The following is a 20,278-nucleotide window of genomic DNA, read 5'->3' as shown; positions in this document are numbered from 1 at the left end:
TGCTTATACACACATGCCACCAGTTCACGTTTCAAGAGACACTGATCACGCTGAATCGATGTCAGTCTGAAAATAACAAGGAGTTGAGAAACGACGTATTATTATTAGTGTTTGAATGAAATTGTCAAATGAATAAAGTTGACACACACACAATAAAAAAAGATTGTGCTTCATCAGCTTTTTAGTGGACTAATTGATTTCGCTGGACAAATATATATTGTGTGTAGCCCAGCACACAGGTTGATGAACAACGCTTTGTACTTACCACTTCCTATTGAAAATTCTCGTTTGCAGCCGAGGATATCTATCGTTCGTTTATTTTATAGTTTATGGGTATAAACTCAGCGATAACTTTACTAATTAATGCAGTGCTCTAAACGATATGGCAATATTTTAAACACAATTCAACCCATCCAGCAGAGTAGCGCGTCTTATTCGTGCCCATGAAGAGATAAAATAGAAAAAAGAAGTGCTTTTCCATCTGGCCAGACTATTGTGATCAGGTGTGTTGAAGTTGTGTGCAGTATAAGAGAACGAACCAGGATAGCCCATTTTCACAGGATCCATGGTTGGAAGCCCATCCAGAAAAATTGGTTGGACGTGGCTAGACGGTGCTCTCCATCCGGTTGGCGGTAACTAGCGGTGATTCCGCAGCGTGGGGCCTGAGGCTGTCGTCCTCTTCGATCTCTTCAGGACCACCGGGTATCTGGTGCCCCGAAGGAAGCGGTCGAAGGGCAGAGGTTCGCTGGAAATCTATGCGTCCATATTCGGTGCCCCGGAAGTCTTCCAGGCCTGTCCGATGTGGCCGCGGTAGCGTAGCAGGCACGCATGCGCCCGACCTTGACATAGACAGCTCGACGTACGTTAGGTCAGAGCTCGCAGCTTCTTGGCTTGTAGCATGCTGCATGAAGCAGAAGGAATGGCAATTCGGCAACATCTTCACTCAACAAGACGGCCAGAGTAAACATGCTTGCAGCAATACGTGTTATTGAATGAGCGCGAAGTTGCGCATTCAAAATCCCACAGGGCATAGAAATAAGTGCGGATCATGAAAAATCATGTGTTTGGACCTGCTTTCACTCACTACTTCTCGTTCTTGATGTCACTGCTACAAAGGTTCTACTCCGAGATCCTCACTATGCAAACTCTTCGTCATTGTGCACTATTTCCGATGCGTAAAGTCGGCTTCAAGTAATGCACTGCAATATATATTCCTCCAAAATATCTAACTACAATATCTGTTCGTCATTTGTTCCCATCTCCAGTATGAATGAATGAATGAATGAATGAATGAATGAATGAAGCCTTTATCTGAATGAATAAAAGTCACATAAAACATATTTGTTTTTGAGTAGTGGTACAAACTAGAGTTGCATAGAATTTTTGTGTAGATAAGGGACTGATCAAGGTTCTGATGCACTACATATCTTTGAGTCCTTAATATCTGGAAATGAGGTTTTCATCTTCCTGTGAGTATTAGAAAGATTTGTTGGGAGTGCACTGCTATAACTGATGGGGCCTATTTATTAAATTAAAATGTTCGATTAAAAACAAGTTACACATAAATAAATTATGAATGCATGCAAATACAACAAGCACGAATAATGAAACTGCATGCATGATATTTTCTTAAAATTGATCTACCATCCCTTCTTCTTTTTGCCTTCGGGCTACTTTATTTGTGCTGAAGTTTTTTCACATCGTGCTTTCATGGGAACGTAGCGCTATCTGTCGTCATCAGGGTGATCTGCAGATGCGTATTGACACTCGCGCAGTAGCGGTAGACAGAAGCGGTCAGCGTTAGCGCTAAACTAAATGTCTCTAATACCTGTCATGTACCGGTTTCTTCGCCGCACTCGCGCCTAGTCTTGTGTCACGTCTGGCGCATGCGTAGACCGGCGCATGCGTAGACCGGCAGGTGAGTAGCGCGCACCTCACGGGTCAACTGCGAAATGTAGCGCAAATAAATATTTTTGTTCATGTTTCTTCGCTTGCATTATACGCAAATGAAAACTTTTTTCCCTTCGTCACTTCCCCGAAATTGTACCTCGTATTACATGAGGGTTCCTATGATACGCGAATTTCTACGGTAATAGTTTTTATAATTCATCCTTCACTGATCCCGAAAAGCAGAATATTTTCTTACCCTGCCATTTGCATATTTACTAGACGGCAGTGTTCCACTGTGACTGATTTCAGTAGGCACAAGTGGCAAGCCATAGAAGTTTGCCACTGTGTCCTTCTCATATTCCTTCTTATCCTCCAGCTCTTCATCGTAGGCTGAAAGAAATAAGAGCTTTAGTGAAATTTAAAAATAGGAAACATAATGAAAACGCTCGTAATACAGCACATCGTAGCCATTCTTCACTTCAAAACTAACGTAGTTTCAGCGAGCAACTTGAAAAATACTATTTATTTTTGCAGCCACCAATAGGAAAAAACACCCTACCATAAATGCTTACTAAGACAATTCTATGACCATATTTCGATGCATGCTTTTGTTTTCGTGAAACAAAACTGACCTCCGTCAGGCTTTTAGATGCGGAATAGGCTATGGACGCTCTGTCTAAGCTTGATGTGTTCTTAATGAATGGCGGCAACAACAAAAATGGGTCTCGTACTCTTTCAAGAAACTTTAGATGGCGTTTTCTCTGTTGTTATTGCTAATAATGTTAGATCAAACACTGAGCATAGTGTAGTACTTCAAAGCATTCAAAACAATCATTATGGCACTTATTAGATCATTGATCAGAGTACAAAAAAAGAACCATGGACATTAAATGAACGAACACCTCCTGACATGCCATATATTTAAGAAATTTTGTCTTACTAAGCGTAGTCGCTGGGATAATGTCTGGACCCCTGCCATCGATATCAACAAATTCTTCCCCATCTTTCTTCAGTAGACTCTGCGACCTGAAAGTACCACAAAAAAGTAAATCCCGCGCGGAGTATTATAACTGTTGCACGCATACTATGGCAATACACACTAAATCAGTAATCGATGTACATATAGAGCCATACTGCATGTCTATTTGTAAAACGTCTTTTCTATTAATAATATTGATAATAAGCACGTCGTATTCTACTGACTAACTAAGTGTCAGAAAGTAAAAGTGCAAGAGTCTTCCTTTAGCCTTATAGAGTGAGACCTCCACTCTCAAATGCATATCTAACTAGAGACCTCCTCCCAAAGCCTTATAGTCATTGGGCTGCGAACCAACTCATGATGGCGCCTACTCCCTTGCCCGCCCTCAATCCACCGATCTTTTTGGTCTGTAAGTACCCTCCACCAATCATATACCCACCCTCAACCTCCACAAGAGAGCTACGCAATAGAAGCCCATGAACGGAAAAATGATAATGCGACGGCGAGCTCAGGTTTCAATACGCAGCGTAAAAAGAGGTTGTCTTTCAGAAACACATCCACTAGGCATTTCCTCAAGTTTACTTCATAAATACAATTCCAATTTTAAAAAGCATCAAAGCAATCACCAAGGGTGATACAATGAAGTTCCCAGAAATGATGCATTAAAAGTGTCGCATACTTGCACATTTTATCATTGCTTCTTCCTCTACCTAATTGATTGATAGCTTGAGCATATTCATTCGCAGTTTAGAATGTTCTTGGCTCATTGTCGAACTAAATGCACCGCCGATGCGTATTAGTTGCATAGGCGAGTAGAGCGATATGGAAAAGTTGGTAGCGATTAATTGCAACGAACAGTGCAGAAAACAATGGGACTAAAGAAAGAACAACCCAAGACTTACTTGTCATCAGATCTCTCCTTGAAATCATCTGAAAATTGGAAGAAAATAATTATTTTTGCATTACACAACTTCTTCAAAATAATATGTTCTTGAAGCGCTCCTAATTTGATCTGTCGATTCAACATTCGCAGAAAACAACTGTAGGCATGAAGAAAACAATAAATAAAATAAAATAAGAATAAAATGTATTGAGGCAGTACATTTGATAAATCCGCACACGGGTACATATACAGTCACATGAACAGGCACGTTTAATGTCGCCTAAATGGGAGATCGTTTTTTAGATTTACAGACAGAATGATAATGCGTGTGCATCTGAATTAATGTATCTTTTCAGTTTCATTTATTTATTTGGCTGTCTGATCAAGTTTTGGACTACGGGCAGAGTGATAATGCATGTGTATGTTAATTAATGTATCTTTTCAGTTTCATGCATTTATCTCGGTGTCTAATTTTTACTTCTGCCTGTTTAACGTATGTTTTTCGGATGCATCGCTCGTGGAAATTATGTCTGTTACCCTCTTTTTTTTATACTCTGTATTTTCCAAGGATAGTTAAACTTCAGAAACAAAGCCACACTGATGCGCGATCTTAGTCGATTGCAGAACACTGAATCAGCCTACGGTTATTATACCGAAAATTTGCACACTAGACCAGACTCACGTGAAGCTAAAAATTCGGCACATTATGTGACTCATTGACGACGAGTGTAATGAAAATCGCATCTAAGCAACGTATTGGAAACTTACCTCTCGTCTTCCGCGGGTGTTTATACCTGATGAATAGAATAATCACAATTGCTGCGATCACTAACGTTACAATGATGCCCATTATAACTCCCAGCACTGGTCTGATCATTATGATGGCCTGGCTTCCAGCTGCAGGAAAGAGAAGACAAGAAAACGCGCCGTACGATCAGTGCGCATATTAGTAAAGCATTTATGTACATACTCTGGTCAAATCAGCCTGAAAGCTAAAAAAAAAGAAAACTGCATCTGAGTTGGGATAGTGAGTTTTCGTTTTTGTCTTTGCAGCTATTAACTTGGGTTTGGGATCTTTAGGCGTAATAGACGGAAAAAATTAGATCGCAAATAGTGAAATGAAGCAACTGCTCAAAAAATAAGGCGATTCTTCAAAGCGATCAAACACAGATTTTCAGGCTGTAATAAACATCACAAATATAACCGCAAAACGATTTTTTGCACATGTGAAATTCGGCCATAAGGATTCTAACTGTAATGATTGTTGTCATTGTAATGTCAGTTTTATCTTTTATATTTATCTTTTAAATACTCCAATTAGCGTGTATGTTTATATTAGGAACATATATAATGGCACTGTATCTATATTTTGTTTTGAAGAAGTTAATAATGCTGATGCGGGTTCAAATATGTGTGTATGAATTTACGCCCAATCCACTTGGTAATCATGCGATACAGCGGCGCTCGGCGTGAAGCTCCTCCCTGGTGTGGCTTATTTGTTCCATATAGCGCTGTACCTGGCAAGACTGCCAAGAAATACGAATGCTAATAACCTTTCGCTCTTCGCCAGAGTTTTCATTTTTGGCGAGAAACGGACGAATTACTGTGTGGCTCTCTAGTTATCTGGTCAAGAATGAAGCACTATCACCGCTGGCTGTAAAATTAAAATTCGTGCCAGGAAAAGCGCCACGCGCACTAACAGCCAAGGAAAGAGCTAACTGCCGAGTTCTGCGGCCTCGCATCCTAAATTATAAGGATCGAATTGATGTTTTAGGCAGGTATGTCATGGGACACAGGCGTGTTAAAAAAAAGAGTACTCTTCAAATACCACTACCTTTGGGGTTTGAATATAAACATGCATGTCAACTGCAGATAATAGAATTATTTATTGCATCTAGTTGATTACTGGTATTAAAATTATAATTATGCTCTAAGTTTCCTTCTCAATGCTCGCATATCCTACGCACAAAATCAACTATGATGTAGTGATCTTTGTATATACTTTCAAAATTCAGATATACGATACTTCGAGCACTTTATATGTCTAGAGAAATGCAGAAATAGTAAGTTTCTAACATTTTTCTCTTCGGAGGGTAAACTATATGGTTGTCTAAATTTATTAAACGTTTCTAAACATCTTCTTTTGTAGTCATTACTGCATGTTATCTACAAAACGCAAGAAAGTTGCAAGTTTAATAAAATAAGATCCGGAAAGTAGTGAAACGGCTTGAGTAAATTGGTGGCCGCTGCTCACGCTGCCATCTTTGCACGCAAGCCCAGAGTTTTTGCGATCACTTTAGCTGTTAGACAGAAATGAAATATACTAAGATAGCGTTATGAACATGTTGAATAGAATGGTCTAGTCTAATTCAACTTTTACGAGGTCCTATTTTCCCCCTGTTTTATTTTTAAATTGTTTAGGTGTTAATCACTGTCGCAATTGTGAACGAAGGCTGCGTATCACGGCGAAAAAACAAACTTCCTTTCATTTGGTAACCTGCTGTTTAAGTACAAAATTTTAAGCTTGCCATTGTAATGCCTTTGGATTCGGCGATAGAATGGCACTGCAACTGACTTAAATGAAATGCCCTGCCTTGGTAATTTTAGGCCACCGTACGAGGTTTGTTTTAAGTTAAAAGTCTTGAACTATGCGCTCAAATTGTAATGCAATACAAATTAAATAGATTTCATTTTACAGCACATAGTCGTTTGATATCAGATGCCTAAAGTAGTCGCTATTCTAAACAAAGAGTAAAGAACACAAGGCAACTAGAGAAAGAGAACAAATGTCCTGTAAGCGCTACGAGTTGTCGAAGTGTTATAGTTTATAGAAAAGGTGTTATTTCTCTTTTTCATTCTGTCGCTCAAACCAACTACAGGTGCACGCGACAGCAGCCTAGTAGGCTGTTATCTTCTGTATCTTCAGTCCAGTCTTAATGCGCACTTTAAAGCAAACCGTTGTGAGGAATAACAAGTCCGTGCAAACGAGGGAGAGAATAGAAAGAAAGAAATGACAAGGCAGCGTTCAAAGCATGCGCGAAGGAGACATAGCCATCAGGCGTGTACATGATCGTGCAATGCGCACGTAGCACAAAATGGGTGTCCGGACACAGCGGCAACGAGCAGGCACGTTGGTTTGCCAAGCTTAAGGGGGTTGGGAGGGCAGTCAACGAGAAGGGCAAAGCGGCGCCGTAATTGGCAAACAGCAGCAAACAGTGTAGATCGGGGGAATGGGAGCTGTTTCGTGCCGTGCAGCTCAATCGAGGAGCCATTCCTTCCTCACCCGTCAGCTTCTCGGCAGGCCTGAGCGTGTTGACGATGAAGCGGGTAGGCGGCCGATGGCCCTTGGCGTTCCTTGCGTACAGACTGGCCCGGAACGCGCTGCCTCCGGCGAGCCCCGAGAAGCCAAACGCCGGCACGGGGGATGCCGAGGCGTTGGCCACCATGCGGCCGCTCTCGATATCGTGGAGCTCGGCGAAGAACGTGACTGGCGTCACTCCGCCATCCCACACGCCCTCGGAACATTCGAAAGATACCGAGTCCTCGGTAGCATTCAACTGCGTACAGTTGCTCACAGGTTCCGGTGGTCCTGCGTTGTAGAGGCAAGGGAAGTGAGCAAAGGTTGGCGCCTTCCTTCGCCCCTGGAACGCGCGCAACCTTTACGCGTTTTTTTGCTTCCACCTAGTTATTTTGTTGAACAGCCTGTTGGCAATGGCAACTGCACGTGGTTATCGGAAAATGAAATGAGAGCTTGTCCCATACTGAACTGATAGGTTCCCTCTGGAGTGTATCCCTTTGTCTAGCAACTCTTGCAGGCCAAATCACTTTGAAGTGCACCTCGAAGATCACCTCGATCATCTTGTACAGCACTCGCTGCTGAGATCCCCTCGAAGCAAATGGTTAACTGCACGCATACTTTAGGCGCAAGCGTGTTAGAAAGGGAGCACGTAAAGAACTTAGCGCAACCCCTACTAGCCCAACTCGATGTTGGAATGTAATGTAGAAAGTATTTGCTTTAAAACCTCTGTTTCTTTTTCGGGGTATTTTGAAGAGCTGGGACTGAGCCTGGTGAAGGTAAAATGAGAAATCCGTAAAGAAAATACACCGGCTATAATACCGAATATCACGCATTCGGTATATATAGTGCCACATTGCTACTGCTTTCAGATATGCAAATGTCACGTAAATAGCAGATAATTACAAAGTAACGCAAATACTTCACAAAAAGGTTTTCAAGAGTGCATAGATTTGAAAATCTTTTGGTTGTTTTTGGAAAATGGTTATTGGAAGATATTTTGGCAGTCTTTGGATGTTCTTTATTCAGCATCGGTGAAACAGTGAAAATGGTTGGAAAAAGGCGGTAGCATCAGGTCTGCTTATGCCACTCGACTTCGTCAACGAGAGGCGAGTCACACTGCGGCCGCGCGTATATGCTGATCCCGGTTTTCAAGCTGAGAATGAAATAATCAGATTTACTTAGTGTTTACTTATCCCTCCAGCTAAATATTCAGAATCGATAAATAATTCCCACTTCACGAGTAACTAACATAATAACTGAGCCGGCGCTGAAGCTGCGATTGATTATCAAGCTAACGTTCTATAATCGCCAGGATCAATCATTGGACAGAAACATCGGAAGCTGACTGACAGCGGTGATACAAACTTGACAATAACACAGCGCAAAACACAGGAGCAAGGAAGATGCACTTTTATGAGCTATTTAAGTGAGACTCATTCCAAGTTGATATGAATCAAGATATCTGATCTGTTTTCTTTTTAAAACAATGAAAACGGTTCTTAGAAATTCCTTTCTTTAGCAGTGCATTTTGGTCAGGTAAATTCTTCCGCCTGCCATTTTTATACGTCATTTATATCTCTTGCCATGTTTTGAACTTATGCATACCAAGATGTACCAACTGGTCCGTTAAATTTCCCTCTTAAAGTTGACACAGTCGTCACGCACACGTACCTCTTCCATCATCGCGTGGTAGCGATTTTGCTTGTGCGAGTGTGGAAAGAAGAAAAAAATGCACCCGGCTTCTAACCGACTGTATAACTGAGCCACCACCTTTGTCTCTTGCGGAAAAAATAAATCAAATAGATAAAGGAAGAGCAAGAAAAAGCCTGCGTCGCAACAGCCGTTGTTCACCGATGAAGCGGCAGCGATTACAATCGACACCATGCACAACAAATAGAGGTACACCGGTAGCAAGGTTACCAGCCTTGAGAGCAACCACACGGGATCCCCTAGCGAGAAGCCATAATTGCAGTCGTTTATATACACCCGGCAGGCGCAGACTACATGCAATGTCATGGAACACAAGCAAAGCCATCTATAGGGTGTTGAATATTTGGGGGCTGGGATTTAAAAAATTCCTTTGCAAAATCTACTGCCCCATTCGAGCTGAAATAACGTTCACAAAGTAGCAAAATATCGTCTACGTTATCTGATAAGTGATTCAACATCGGTACGTGCCTAGATTTTCCGAAATCGAGGAAAAACTGCTCTCGGCGGCGTGCACAATTTTCGCAGAAGAGAGTCGAAAAGCTATTTTGACATGATGCGTCATCTGTCGGGCAGCGAGGCAAGCGCGCCAACGGCCGGGATGGAGCTTGTCTCACTGCTCGACAGATGACGTATCATGCCAAAATAGCTTTTCGACTCTCTTCTGCGAAAATTGTGCACGCCGCCGAGAGCAGTTTTTCCTCGATTTCGGAAAATCTAGGAAAGTACCAATGTTGAATCACTTATCGGATAACGTAGACGATATTTTGCTACTTTGTGAACGTTATTTCAGCTGGAATGGGGTAGTAGATTTTGCATAGGAATTTTTTAAATTCCAGCCCCCAAATATTCAAGACCCTGTAGTGAATAGAGGCTGCACAAAGTTGACTACCAACTATATTTATATTCCGATCACGTGGTGCATATTCACATTCGCTATATCTAAGCTGTATGCTACTTCGTTATATCAGAAATGAAGTCTTCGAGCCAAATTTAGATAGCAATGCGTATAAAGCAAAACGAAGGACCGTTTGGAACCATCCAGAGCGTTCTGAAACAACCGCTTTGGCAGCAGTAACAGGTTAAGGATCCCCGAGCTGCATAATTTGGGACAGCAAAGGTCACCGCTGCGAATCCCCCGCTTAGGATTGACTCCGCATCAACTAGCACTTTTGTGTTCCATGACCCGCCGATCCATTCGACACCACCCAAAATCTTCTGCGCCATACGGGTGGCCCACAAAATAAAACTGAGGTATTAGGGGATTCAATCTCGATCCCCCCAGATGGAAGTGTAGGTCTGACTTGCGGCGCTAGAGCGTAAAAACTTTGTTAAAAAAAAAAAACGTCGCTACTTCGTTGTTGCTATGAATACGCCAGATAGTTGCGCGGTATGATTCCGTCTTGATCACATATTGGTCGCATGGCATACGTACAGTCGCGGACAAAAGTGGTATACTCCACGCGAATCACAACAATTGCATTTTTTCAGTATAAAAAATTGTGCCACACAAAATCGCTTGGACTAGATGGAATGTATATAAAGGTGGGTACGTTATGCATATCTCAGAAATATCTGCTTCTCTGTCGGAAAAATCTGGCGGGCAGTTTTTTCGCAGCGTGTGGAATATGCCACTTTTGTCCGCGGAGCTATGTTGCAGCTATGTGTCGGCACGCTGGCTTGATATTTTAAAACTGTGGTTCATGTGACCTTGGATTATGAACAGCATGACTTTGTGAAAAATAACTAGTAGCACTAGAGTTCTAAAATCACTTTTTTTCGTTGTGCGTTTATAACATATTTTGTACAAGTCCATTGAATAATAGAAGAAAAATAATGCGCCTCTAGATATTCGCGGCAAAGACAGAATACGGCCTTTGCTCACAGCCGCTGACCGCGGAGACCAGGCTTTTTTTGCATCGGCGGCACGCTATAGGGTGAACTGTACATAAGCCAGAACAATTTTCTATTACTGCCTTTGCGGCGAAGGAGGAGAGTTGTCTATGTACACAAGCGAGAATTGAAAATATTCAGGAGTATGAACGGGAATTATATAAAGCCGTTATCATATTTTGGTGCATGAGATTATTAAGATCATATCCCAGGAGCCGTGGTCTCTTGATATCGATTGTTTGTTTGTCGCGGGTAGATTTTGTCATGCGGAGAAGGGAGGGGTCCCTATCATTTGAAGCGCTAAGTTCCATTGTTGGGAATCAAAATTTATAAAGCATAACTGCGGAAAGAAATGCAAACATCAATGTTGCAGGTGGTTCAGCATAAATGATACAACTGGCTACGCCTCTACTCGCGGAGAGCGACATGGATATCTTATTTTGCAGCCATTCCGTTCAGACTGAAAATAACTTTCAGTATTTCAAATAACGCCAGGATAAGTATTTTTTCTGGTAGATATAAACGTAGAGGAGCAGGAGCTACCGTTTCAGGAACTGCAAATCCACGTCTGGAAGAAAGCATTTTGCGATGCCTGTAAAGGACGCTTTGCCTTAATAGCTCCGATAGTGAGGAAAAAGCAACAGTTCAGTTTATATGGTTGGTTTGGTAGGTTTTGAGGCTTAACGTCCCAAAGCGATTCAGGCCTTAAGAGGCGCTTAGTGAAGGGCTCTGGAAATTTCGACCGCCAGTTCTTGAACGTGCACTGACATCGCACAGCACATGGGCGCCTTGCTTTTCGCCTCCACCGAAAAGCAGCAAACGTGGCCGCGATTCGATGCCGCATCCTTGGGCACAGTAGTGAAACACTCTAACCACTGCTGCATTGCGGAGGGGTAGTTTATAATGGAGGTAGATATACCATGTATCATACCTCCATACGCTGATCGATACTTCAGCAGGTGCAGAGCCACTAAACGTTGCACAATAAGAGAGCGTAAACATGACGCCTATAAGATAATCCTGAGAATCGTAGGGCACATTAGAAAAATCTTTACTACACTGACCTTGTTCATGTGCGCTAGTACACATTTCCTGTACTCCCCTGTTTTTTAATGGAGCCAAAACGTAACACTCTTCCCAACTAAACTAATGACCATTTAAGTGCAGCGAAGTATATCTGGCTCACATGATCCAGTTTTGAGTTTCAGAACCATAGAATATAGCTGTCACAAGTGATCAAATGTCAAGCCACACAGAAGCATAAGTGATTTTTTATATTTTTGTTTACCGGGCACATTGCCCTATCACACCAAAGATACGATCAAAACTGGCGGTAAAGTTATGGCCACTCCTTATCTAAATCTTTCGCTACAGCATTCAAGTTATATTCTCCCGACACCCTATTTTTGCCACGCCTCGTGCGTTCCATCCAAGGTTATGTACTTACGACGCCTGACCGCTAGGCATAATTAGGACGTTACCTTCTGTTCCATCGTCAAGGGAAGTAGGAGCAGAGTAAAATACATAAAAAGAGCCTCTCACAGCGCTTGCGTCTCCCTCCAGCAGACAGATTTGTGTTGCCTTAGCGCACCGTAGCTCTTCCTGCTCTGGTCATTAATATCATGAGTGGCAGCTGCTGACCACACCCACCCGCAAACAACGATGCAGAGGTCCAACGATAATCTCGGCTGGGGAGCCTCCGTGTGTACTCATGTGCCCATGTCTTTCCTGCTCCTTATCTGCTCTCGTTCTTGGGAAGCAAGTGTTTTCCTCATTCTCTAACCGGTCCCCTTTTCAAGTTCGCTTCCACATTCCATCAGCAAGGAGCTTTACAAGTACCTGAGCGTAAGCCTTTGTGAAACACTACGAAGCGGCAACCGTTTCGAGAGCGGAGAAAGCTTTCATCCATCACGCAGCCGCGGCATTTCTCGGGAAGGGTTCCGCCGCACCGCAAACAAACGGCTCTGTGGTTGGGAGCGCTGTGCTTTGGCGGACTGCAGCTTGAGATCATTTGCTCGGGTACGCGATGTTGCGCTCTTCGGTTTCTTCTCGTGAGCGATTCACCGGCATGAAAGGACTACAACGACACGTTCACGCCATTTGACGTAACTCTCCAGAGAGGCGCATTGTTGTTGATAGCAAAGACGCTACTTTTCTACCCACCATTGGTTTTAAAGCCTTATACAGCTGTCAAAAATGGCTTCCTTTAGCTACCAAAAGTTTGCGTAAATTTATCACGTGAATCTAAGATGTCAACATGCAGTAATTCTGCGTTGATGATATCTTCTACTGGGTTGAGTGATATTTCCGACAGGTCTTCAAACTATCACGTGTTCCTATTACCTTAACGTATAGGTACTGCTGCTGCCAAGCATCCAGACAAATATTTGTCTAAAGCATACGAAAGGCCTTTTCATGGATTTGTGCACAGCACATCTCGGAAGAAGCTTAATTGTTCTAGGTAGCCAGTTAAGCAATTGCACACGATGTCCCCGCAGCCAGTGCTTAAGTGGATTGTTGAACGAAGATGTTCATATTTAATTTTAAATTTCCTGCGAAAGGCAAAGTCTATATCGTGTTACGTCGCAAAGCCAGATTAGGATAACGCAAAATTTCACTCTGGCGGTTATACTTAGAGGTGCTCAAATAGTGTATTCACTCATATATGAACTGGGAGTGGTAAATAATTGAAACGCTCGTATTCCGCATTCGATGGAAAAAAGAAAAGCTGTCGGCTTTAAAAAAAGAAAAAAAAAACGTGGCCTTTCTTTTGCTCTTGATCTCGCTTTTACCTTTGCAGCCTGCTGCCGTACATTTTCGAATAAGACTGACAACAAATTTGAGCACACCTAAAGCTTTTCTATATTTTTATGACATTCGTGAAAGCGTGAAACGGCGTTGATCTAAAACATTATTCATTTTGTGCTTCGGGTTATCAGCCTCGTGCGAAAGTGTCTTCTCTTTCTCTGAAAAAAAAAAAAATGCAGTTGCATGCTCATTTGGAACATTTAGTATCTGTGGACGTCAAGGTAAGTATTCAGTCAAAGAAAGTATGAAAAAAATTTCCCACGGCTCTAACTTTCAGATTATGCACAAATGAAGCCAAAAGGAACTAAATGGCAACATTCTTTCGTAATCTGTCGAAAAACATTAAATAGAAAACAGATTACACTTCCATTCATTTAATCATTTATTCATCCTTCATCTCTTACCCTACTGATGCCCTGAGGCAATAAATATCGATTAAAAAAAACTGATTATCGTCAGACTCAAACATTTTGCAATCTTGCTGCACTCAGGTTTTCCATAAAAAATACTAAGTGCCACTAGAGACACCATATGAACTCGCTACTTATTTGCTGCGCCAAAACACGGTCTCTTGCCATTGGACACCACTTTGTAATGTTGTAAGCCTTAAAGCGCAGCAGTAGTTTTTTTTATTCAGCTGCGAAGCTCGAGTGGCTTTAAATTGAAGACGTCAACCTCTGCTCCGTTCCGCTCAAAAGAACCGTCGTTGTATGGTGAGAGCTTAAACCTCTTATTTTCTGGCAGAAAAAACCGCTGCTTGAGTTTTACAGCATCACTTATGTCATTGCATGCCGTTGCAACTATTAGATTACAAAATGTATGGGACGCGGCGGTCCCAGTAATATGAGGGCTTAGGAGCTATCTGACGCAAAACTTTGCGAAATTTCTAGCTAAATGCAATAGTTAATTGGGGACGATAGAGTAATGAACCTTTGGGGACTAAGTCTCATGCAGCTCACAGTCACGCCATGAAGGTGATTCTATCTAGACGAAAATGACTATTGTTACAATTTGCGACCATATTATAGCACGTAGAAGTGGCATAAAAATTTACCACCTACGTAGCACTAATGTTCTATCTTTGTAAAAGCAATACAGCCCTTCTGAAAATTGGGTGAAAATGCTTTCGATGAACGCTATATGGGATCTTACCCAGAGCACAGGAACTAGGCATCAATGTTTATCATGCGAATCTAGATAGAAATATACTTACCTGCTGGGACGACTGTGAAGTTGCAGGGACGCGACTGCTTTCCGACTTCGTTCGTACCCCAGCATAGCAGGTAACCGAAGTCGTCACTGTTCTGTGGCGAGTACACTGCTGTGCTGCGCGTCTGCGCATGGCTGTAGCTAGCCAAGTCAATCCGCTTGCCACTGGAGGAGCTGTTGAAGCGCCAATAGAATGTCACGTCGCCCGGATCTGCTTCCAGTTCGCAATGAACTGACACTGAGTCCAGCTGCGACACGCCGTAGATGACCTTCTGTCCAGGCTTGCATGCTGGAGCAACTGGAGAGAATCCAAATAAAATCTGTATTGTAACAATTGGTTTTTGTAAAACGCTACGTGCTGATACTTGAGTGTGCTCGGTACGCAGGAATTAATTTAAGGCATTTGCAGAGGGGCCTAGAAATATCTGCATAACGACAAGTAAGAACACAAAGTGTTATTGGGAAAGGAAGGAATGGAACAATCTGCCGCAAGGGACAAAACTTTCTCATGCGTTTCCTTGCTCCCTGGCGATTCTAATCCGCATAGTGAGTCTATTCCGGTACAAGATATTGCGCGCAAACATGTAGCTTGTTCACTGAAGATCTAGATATTGCAGCTCGTTGTATTTTACAGGCTGTAAGCGGCTTTTGTTTCAAGGTGACGGACTTGCCAACTGCACCTGTCGCACAAGAAGTAAACTAGTTTATTTACTCGGCTTACTACCCTTCTTTGAAATATGTGGGATTAAGTTTTGATAAGGCATTGTCATCGATATGGGAACCTCAACCACATACCGCCAGTTTGGGCTAGAGAAAGCCGTGGGCGCGGTCAGCATGCACTGCGCGCCTGCGCTTCCACTCTAAAGGAAGAAAAAGCCCGAGGTAGAAGCTCAAATGTTTAATGTACAGACACATGTATCAAAAACACTGTACTATCTCATAGAACTCGTTACAGCCCATAGCCCAGCCGCAGAACCTAAAAGCATGGCCGTGGCGCCACGCTCAAAAGACAAAATGTACTCCTGCGTTCGCAGGACGCATGGCAAACAAAACAGTCAAAGCGCGTGCGACACAGGAAGAGGGAGGATGAGGAATGCGCGGGGCACAACTCGACAACACAGGTTGCGCATCGATGCCTCAGCGCGCGCCACCACCGGCACTGGCCGGCGGTGACGGAGAACTCTGTCAAACAGGCCCTTCCGACTCAGAAACATCGGCACCGCACAGGCGAACGCCGGACTCCGTCCGGGTCTGGACACGAGCAAGCATACAAGGTGCGCACGTTCGCAACCTGCGGTCCCCCCGGCCAGAGCAGGGAACACGTAGGGTAGAAAGTACGCACCTGCTGCTGCCTAAGTCGATGGCTGTCTCCCCGTTTGCTTCCCGCCCTCCGGGCGCGCGTGCGGCAAAACAAGGGCCCAATACTTCAACAGTAGGTGGAGCAATTGGGACGCGAGAGCGACACGGGAAGAATGGAACGGATGCTGTGGCGGCAGTTCCCGGAATAACTCTCCGAAAGGGGTCAGCAGCGCGGCTGCCGCCAACTCCCTCTCTTAACGGCCCCGCAGGAGATCTCTAACTTGCAAAACTGCAGCACCGGCTGCGTATTGCGCATCTCTCCGGGAGCACAATCCTACATTTGATAGCATTAGACATTATATCAAGAATAAATGTTATTGTCTGAAATTCCTAGCTATCGAATATCTGGCTATTGCAGCGATTTCAAGGTGCAGAGGTAAATGCAATGAAACTGCACATTTTGCCACCCACCCCCCTAAGGCTTACCTCGGCCGGAGGAAGCAGGGTAAGGAGAGGTCAAGTAGATGAAGGTAAAGGAGGGCTGGTTGTAAACGAGAACTAGAGCAGGTGACTAAGTTATAATGGTAAAGTTTTCTACACGTGGCGAACAAAGCCAGATCGGAGAACGAAAGGCATATGTACACGTTTAGGCAGGGCATTTTTTTTTTCATGCACAAATTCATAACAAAAATCTCAAGAGAATTCCAGGCACATCACTAATTTGCTTAATGCAGGTATGGACTATTCCCTTTTTCTCTTTTGCCGAGAAATTTCTACTCTTTCTCGAGCACAGTATCTCTTCGATGAAATCAACTAGATAGCCTTGCGATTTGTTTATTATTAGATGTGGCTTTTACAAGAGAAGCGGACGACCAGCGAGCAGATGCCTACGACTTATATGATAGACCAATCTAGTTAGACCCTCTGCTAATGTGGTGGTTCAGTTTCGTCAGACTAGTAAAACACAATTAAAAAGCAAAGGTAGCAGGTAATATTTTGGACTAGGTGTCTCTCTTATCCCTCACCGGCTGCACGATACATGGTGCGGGATATTCCCGATAAGAAGTGATTGGTTCTTGCAAGAGCGCTTAACTTTAAATGTGCTTACAATTTTTAAGCCGAAACCTGTCGTGCCTCATGAATGCTGTGGCCAGGGGCCCTCCCCAAAAAGTGTGCACCGGACATATTATATAATAAAATAAGAAAAGAAAATTGTTTTCTATCTGGGAAATATGCACTGGCTACTGGCGTGTGAGACAGGGATGTTTCCCTTCTGCCACGACGCTTCGGCGTTTTAGGCTGAGAAAAGGTGCGTCTAATGACTGCGCCGTTGTCTCAAAAATTCAATTTGTGGTTAAAACACACGATGGAGTTAAAGCAATTTTAGTTGAAGCTCCATGCACGAACGTAAGCATCAATAGAAGCAGTAAGAGACCACGAAACAACAACCAAATGTAGGCACAAATGATTTCGCATTAACGTGCGTAAAGATATATTTAATACTTGCATTTGCATTTGTGTATTTTTACACTCCATAATTTTATATGGTTAACACCTGACTTTATTTCCAGCGCTTTTGATTTGAACTTTTAATATCAACCTGGGCAGATGTCGAGTGATACTCCATGACCTCTAGGCGACCTGGGGGATGTAATTATCCACCAATACTGGCTACTACAATGAAATGTGAATGAGGACTCTCGCTTTGTTCTTTTTTCTTTGTTATCTTCTTGGGCTCGAACGTGAGAAGGGAGGGTAATTGTCTCGCGCCATGAGTAGCAACGTATGAAGTGGCTCGGTATGCACATGTCACGAGGGCAACATTCCCTGAACTTTTAGGTCTTTCACGCAGGTTCTCACCATTTCGTATCCGTAACTGCATATGTGACAGCTAATCAGGGCACCTCCCTTTGATTTCATCTCGATCACCATATTTAATTTCTAAATGCTAGTGCTTAAGCGGGGACGCATTTCTGCTTTTTTTTTTTTCCTTGTGCGCTGGAAATATTTGTAGATTTTAACATTGCGGTCGTATTTCTATTCTTTAGGGTCGCCCTTGAACATGTTGCGATAAAATGCAGACCTTGAAGGTGGGTGATTAGAAATGGGTGCATTAAGCGACAAGACCAATGGTAATATGCACCTGCAGTGAAGAACTACAATCTCTTCAAACGATAGCAGCCCCACACACAAAGAAAGGGGCACTGTCGGCTGGGCCATCCTCACATTTGATTCGGAGAATGAAGATGTTGCTAGTGCCATGTCCCTCCCGATTGACGGCCGTGCAGCTGTAGCGGCCCCTGCGTGACTTGCGCACTTTCTGCAGCACTAGTGACTGGTTGCTCACGATTACACCTGCGCTGGTATTGGTGGACAGCTCGTGACCCTCGAACAGCCACGTCACCTCGCTGGCCGGAGGACTGGCCTCGACATGACACTCCAGGTACACGTCCCGACCTTCGTGGATGTCGTGCTCTTTGAGGTTCTGTCCCAGCATGAGCGTGATGCGTGGCTTGTCTGTCAAGAAAGAAAATGGCGTGCCACAACCAGGACAAAAAAAAGAATAACTACCTAATAGTATTTCTATACTTCTCTTCCCGAGTAAAATCTAAACGACTGCTCAAGGAATCCTATGTTATTTCAATTTGGTAGTGTAAATCTCAACTTCCGCAAGCATTTGCAAGCTTAACTATCGAAAAATCAATAGCGCGCACAAGACGATCGCAAGAAAATAAAAACATGGGACCTAGCGCTAGTCCTGTGTTGGTGTTTTATTATGATCGTCTTGTGTATGTTGTTGAGCATTATAAAATGCGCCATCTAGCTCAATAAACATTTTTTATGAACTTTCGAATTTCGACTTCCTTAATTACATGCTTGAGATTTTTTTCTTTCTGGTGGTAAGCGCCTGCATGCGGTCAAGAGAAACCTTTGAAAGGGTGCACATTAAGCGGAAAACGAATCTCAAGAGTACTTGTGGAAAACAGCTTACTATCGAAAACAACAAATAAAGCTTATATCGTGGTACGTGTGTACAATCACAAAAAAGCGGCGGTGGGATCCGGTCTGCCGAACGGTGCTGCAGTCGGCAGATAAGAGTCGGCATAGCTGTTTGTGATGAGCAAATTAGGTTGTTTTATTTAATGCTAACGGTAATCAAACACAGATCTAATCAAAGCGTTTTACAATGAACCTTAGTCACAGTAAGGAAAACATACACAATTGGTGGAAGCACACGTGCTGCGCGCGATGCCCACAATGCGGATGCTGCTAAGAAACTCCGCTGTCGGCTACGTGCGACCGACAATGTTATCCCTACGAGACTCTGAGCTTCGCAATATTTAACAATTGCAAATGACAATCCAGTATAGTTTTGCTATCAGTGAACTGAAATCGATGACATGCTTACATTGCAGGAAGAGCGTACATACAATAAACCAGAACTGCCACGTAGCCGGGCCTGCTGGCACAATGAGCGGTCGACGCCGGCGTCAGTCATCGGCCATACATGTTAAGAGCGAATCAGGCCTGTTTATTTCATGCAACGGGGCGCCCAGCCCACGTCTAAATGAGCTGATTTAGATTAACGATTGGTCGGTTCTGAGAAGGCAGACATGATAGAGAAATGTTATATACCGTTACCCTCTACCACGCCCGTGCGGTACGCACGCGCTCATTGGTCCCGACGCGGCAGGTCTATGTGCCGACTTCTCTGACTTAAAGCTTGTAGCGCCATCTATCGAAGTCAAGGGGAACTGGGCATGCTCAGTGAAACGGTCGAGGACGGATCACGGTAGCGGTTGGCGCATAGCGATAGACTAAACACTCTAATAAGACGGATGCGCCGCTCCAACGCCAGAAGCTAACAGCTGCCGTCCAACCCCACTGCTCCCAGCGACGGGATGATTGGCCGTCGTGTGCATCCGTCACTAGACGTCACTACACAAATGACGTTTCGCAAGCGAACGTTCTGAAAATAATAGCGAGTTTTATTATTATAAGCTGGGACTATCGAATAGGCTGATATGGGAATAGCGGGACATAGGTGCAGATGCGTTACCATCTAGCCACAAGCTAAACACTTTCGTCGCAGCATTTTGCGCATACGCATTGGTTTCCCGCTATTTTCTTCTGCCTATCCGGCGCTGTTACCTTACTCTAAATGTCGCTAATAGTTCCATGCGTGAACTGCGCAGAAGGACTTAACCACCGAAAATGGCACGTTTTGGCTGGTGTGTTTTCACCAAAATGTGCCCGGCGCACGAGCAGGTGAAATTGCGTTGACGAACACTCTTTTTGCTTAAAATCGTCG

General features: G+C 43.5%; 1 protein-coding gene across 1 annotated transcript in view; it reads right to left on the bottom strand.

Annotated features, from left to right (window-relative positions):
* Positions 1 to 604: 604 nt before the first annotated feature.
* Positions 605 to 20,278, bottom strand: part of LOC146186227 (protein turtle homolog A-like) — a 219,563-nt gene continuing 199,889 nt past the window's right edge. The window contains exons 7-14 of the mRNA XM_084608007.1: positions 18,193 to 18,483; positions 14,672 to 14,965; positions 7,036 to 7,341; positions 4,521 to 4,649; positions 3,772 to 3,799; positions 2,831 to 2,916; positions 2,147 to 2,280; positions 605 to 901 (exon numbers count right to left, since the gene is read on the bottom strand). Coding sequence (XP_084464133.1) covers positions 605 to 901; positions 2,147 to 2,280; positions 2,831 to 2,916; positions 3,772 to 3,799; positions 4,521 to 4,649; positions 7,036 to 7,341; positions 14,672 to 14,965; positions 18,193 to 18,483 — 1,565 coding nt within the window. The remainder of the gene's footprint in view (positions 902 to 2,146; positions 2,281 to 2,830; positions 2,917 to 3,771; positions 3,800 to 4,520; positions 4,650 to 7,035; positions 7,342 to 14,671; positions 14,966 to 18,192; positions 18,484 to 20,278) is intronic.

This window comes from Amblyomma maculatum, chromosome 6 (assembly GCF_055883805.1).
Source record: "Amblyomma maculatum isolate TAMU_Amacu chromosome 6, ASM5588380v1, whole genome shotgun sequence".
In the NCBI taxonomy this organism is placed as follows: Eukaryota; Metazoa; Arthropoda; class Arachnida; order Ixodida; family Ixodidae; genus Amblyomma; species Amblyomma maculatum.
Note: the sequence above shows the minus strand (reverse complement) of the source record. Positions and strands in the feature narration are given on the sequence as shown.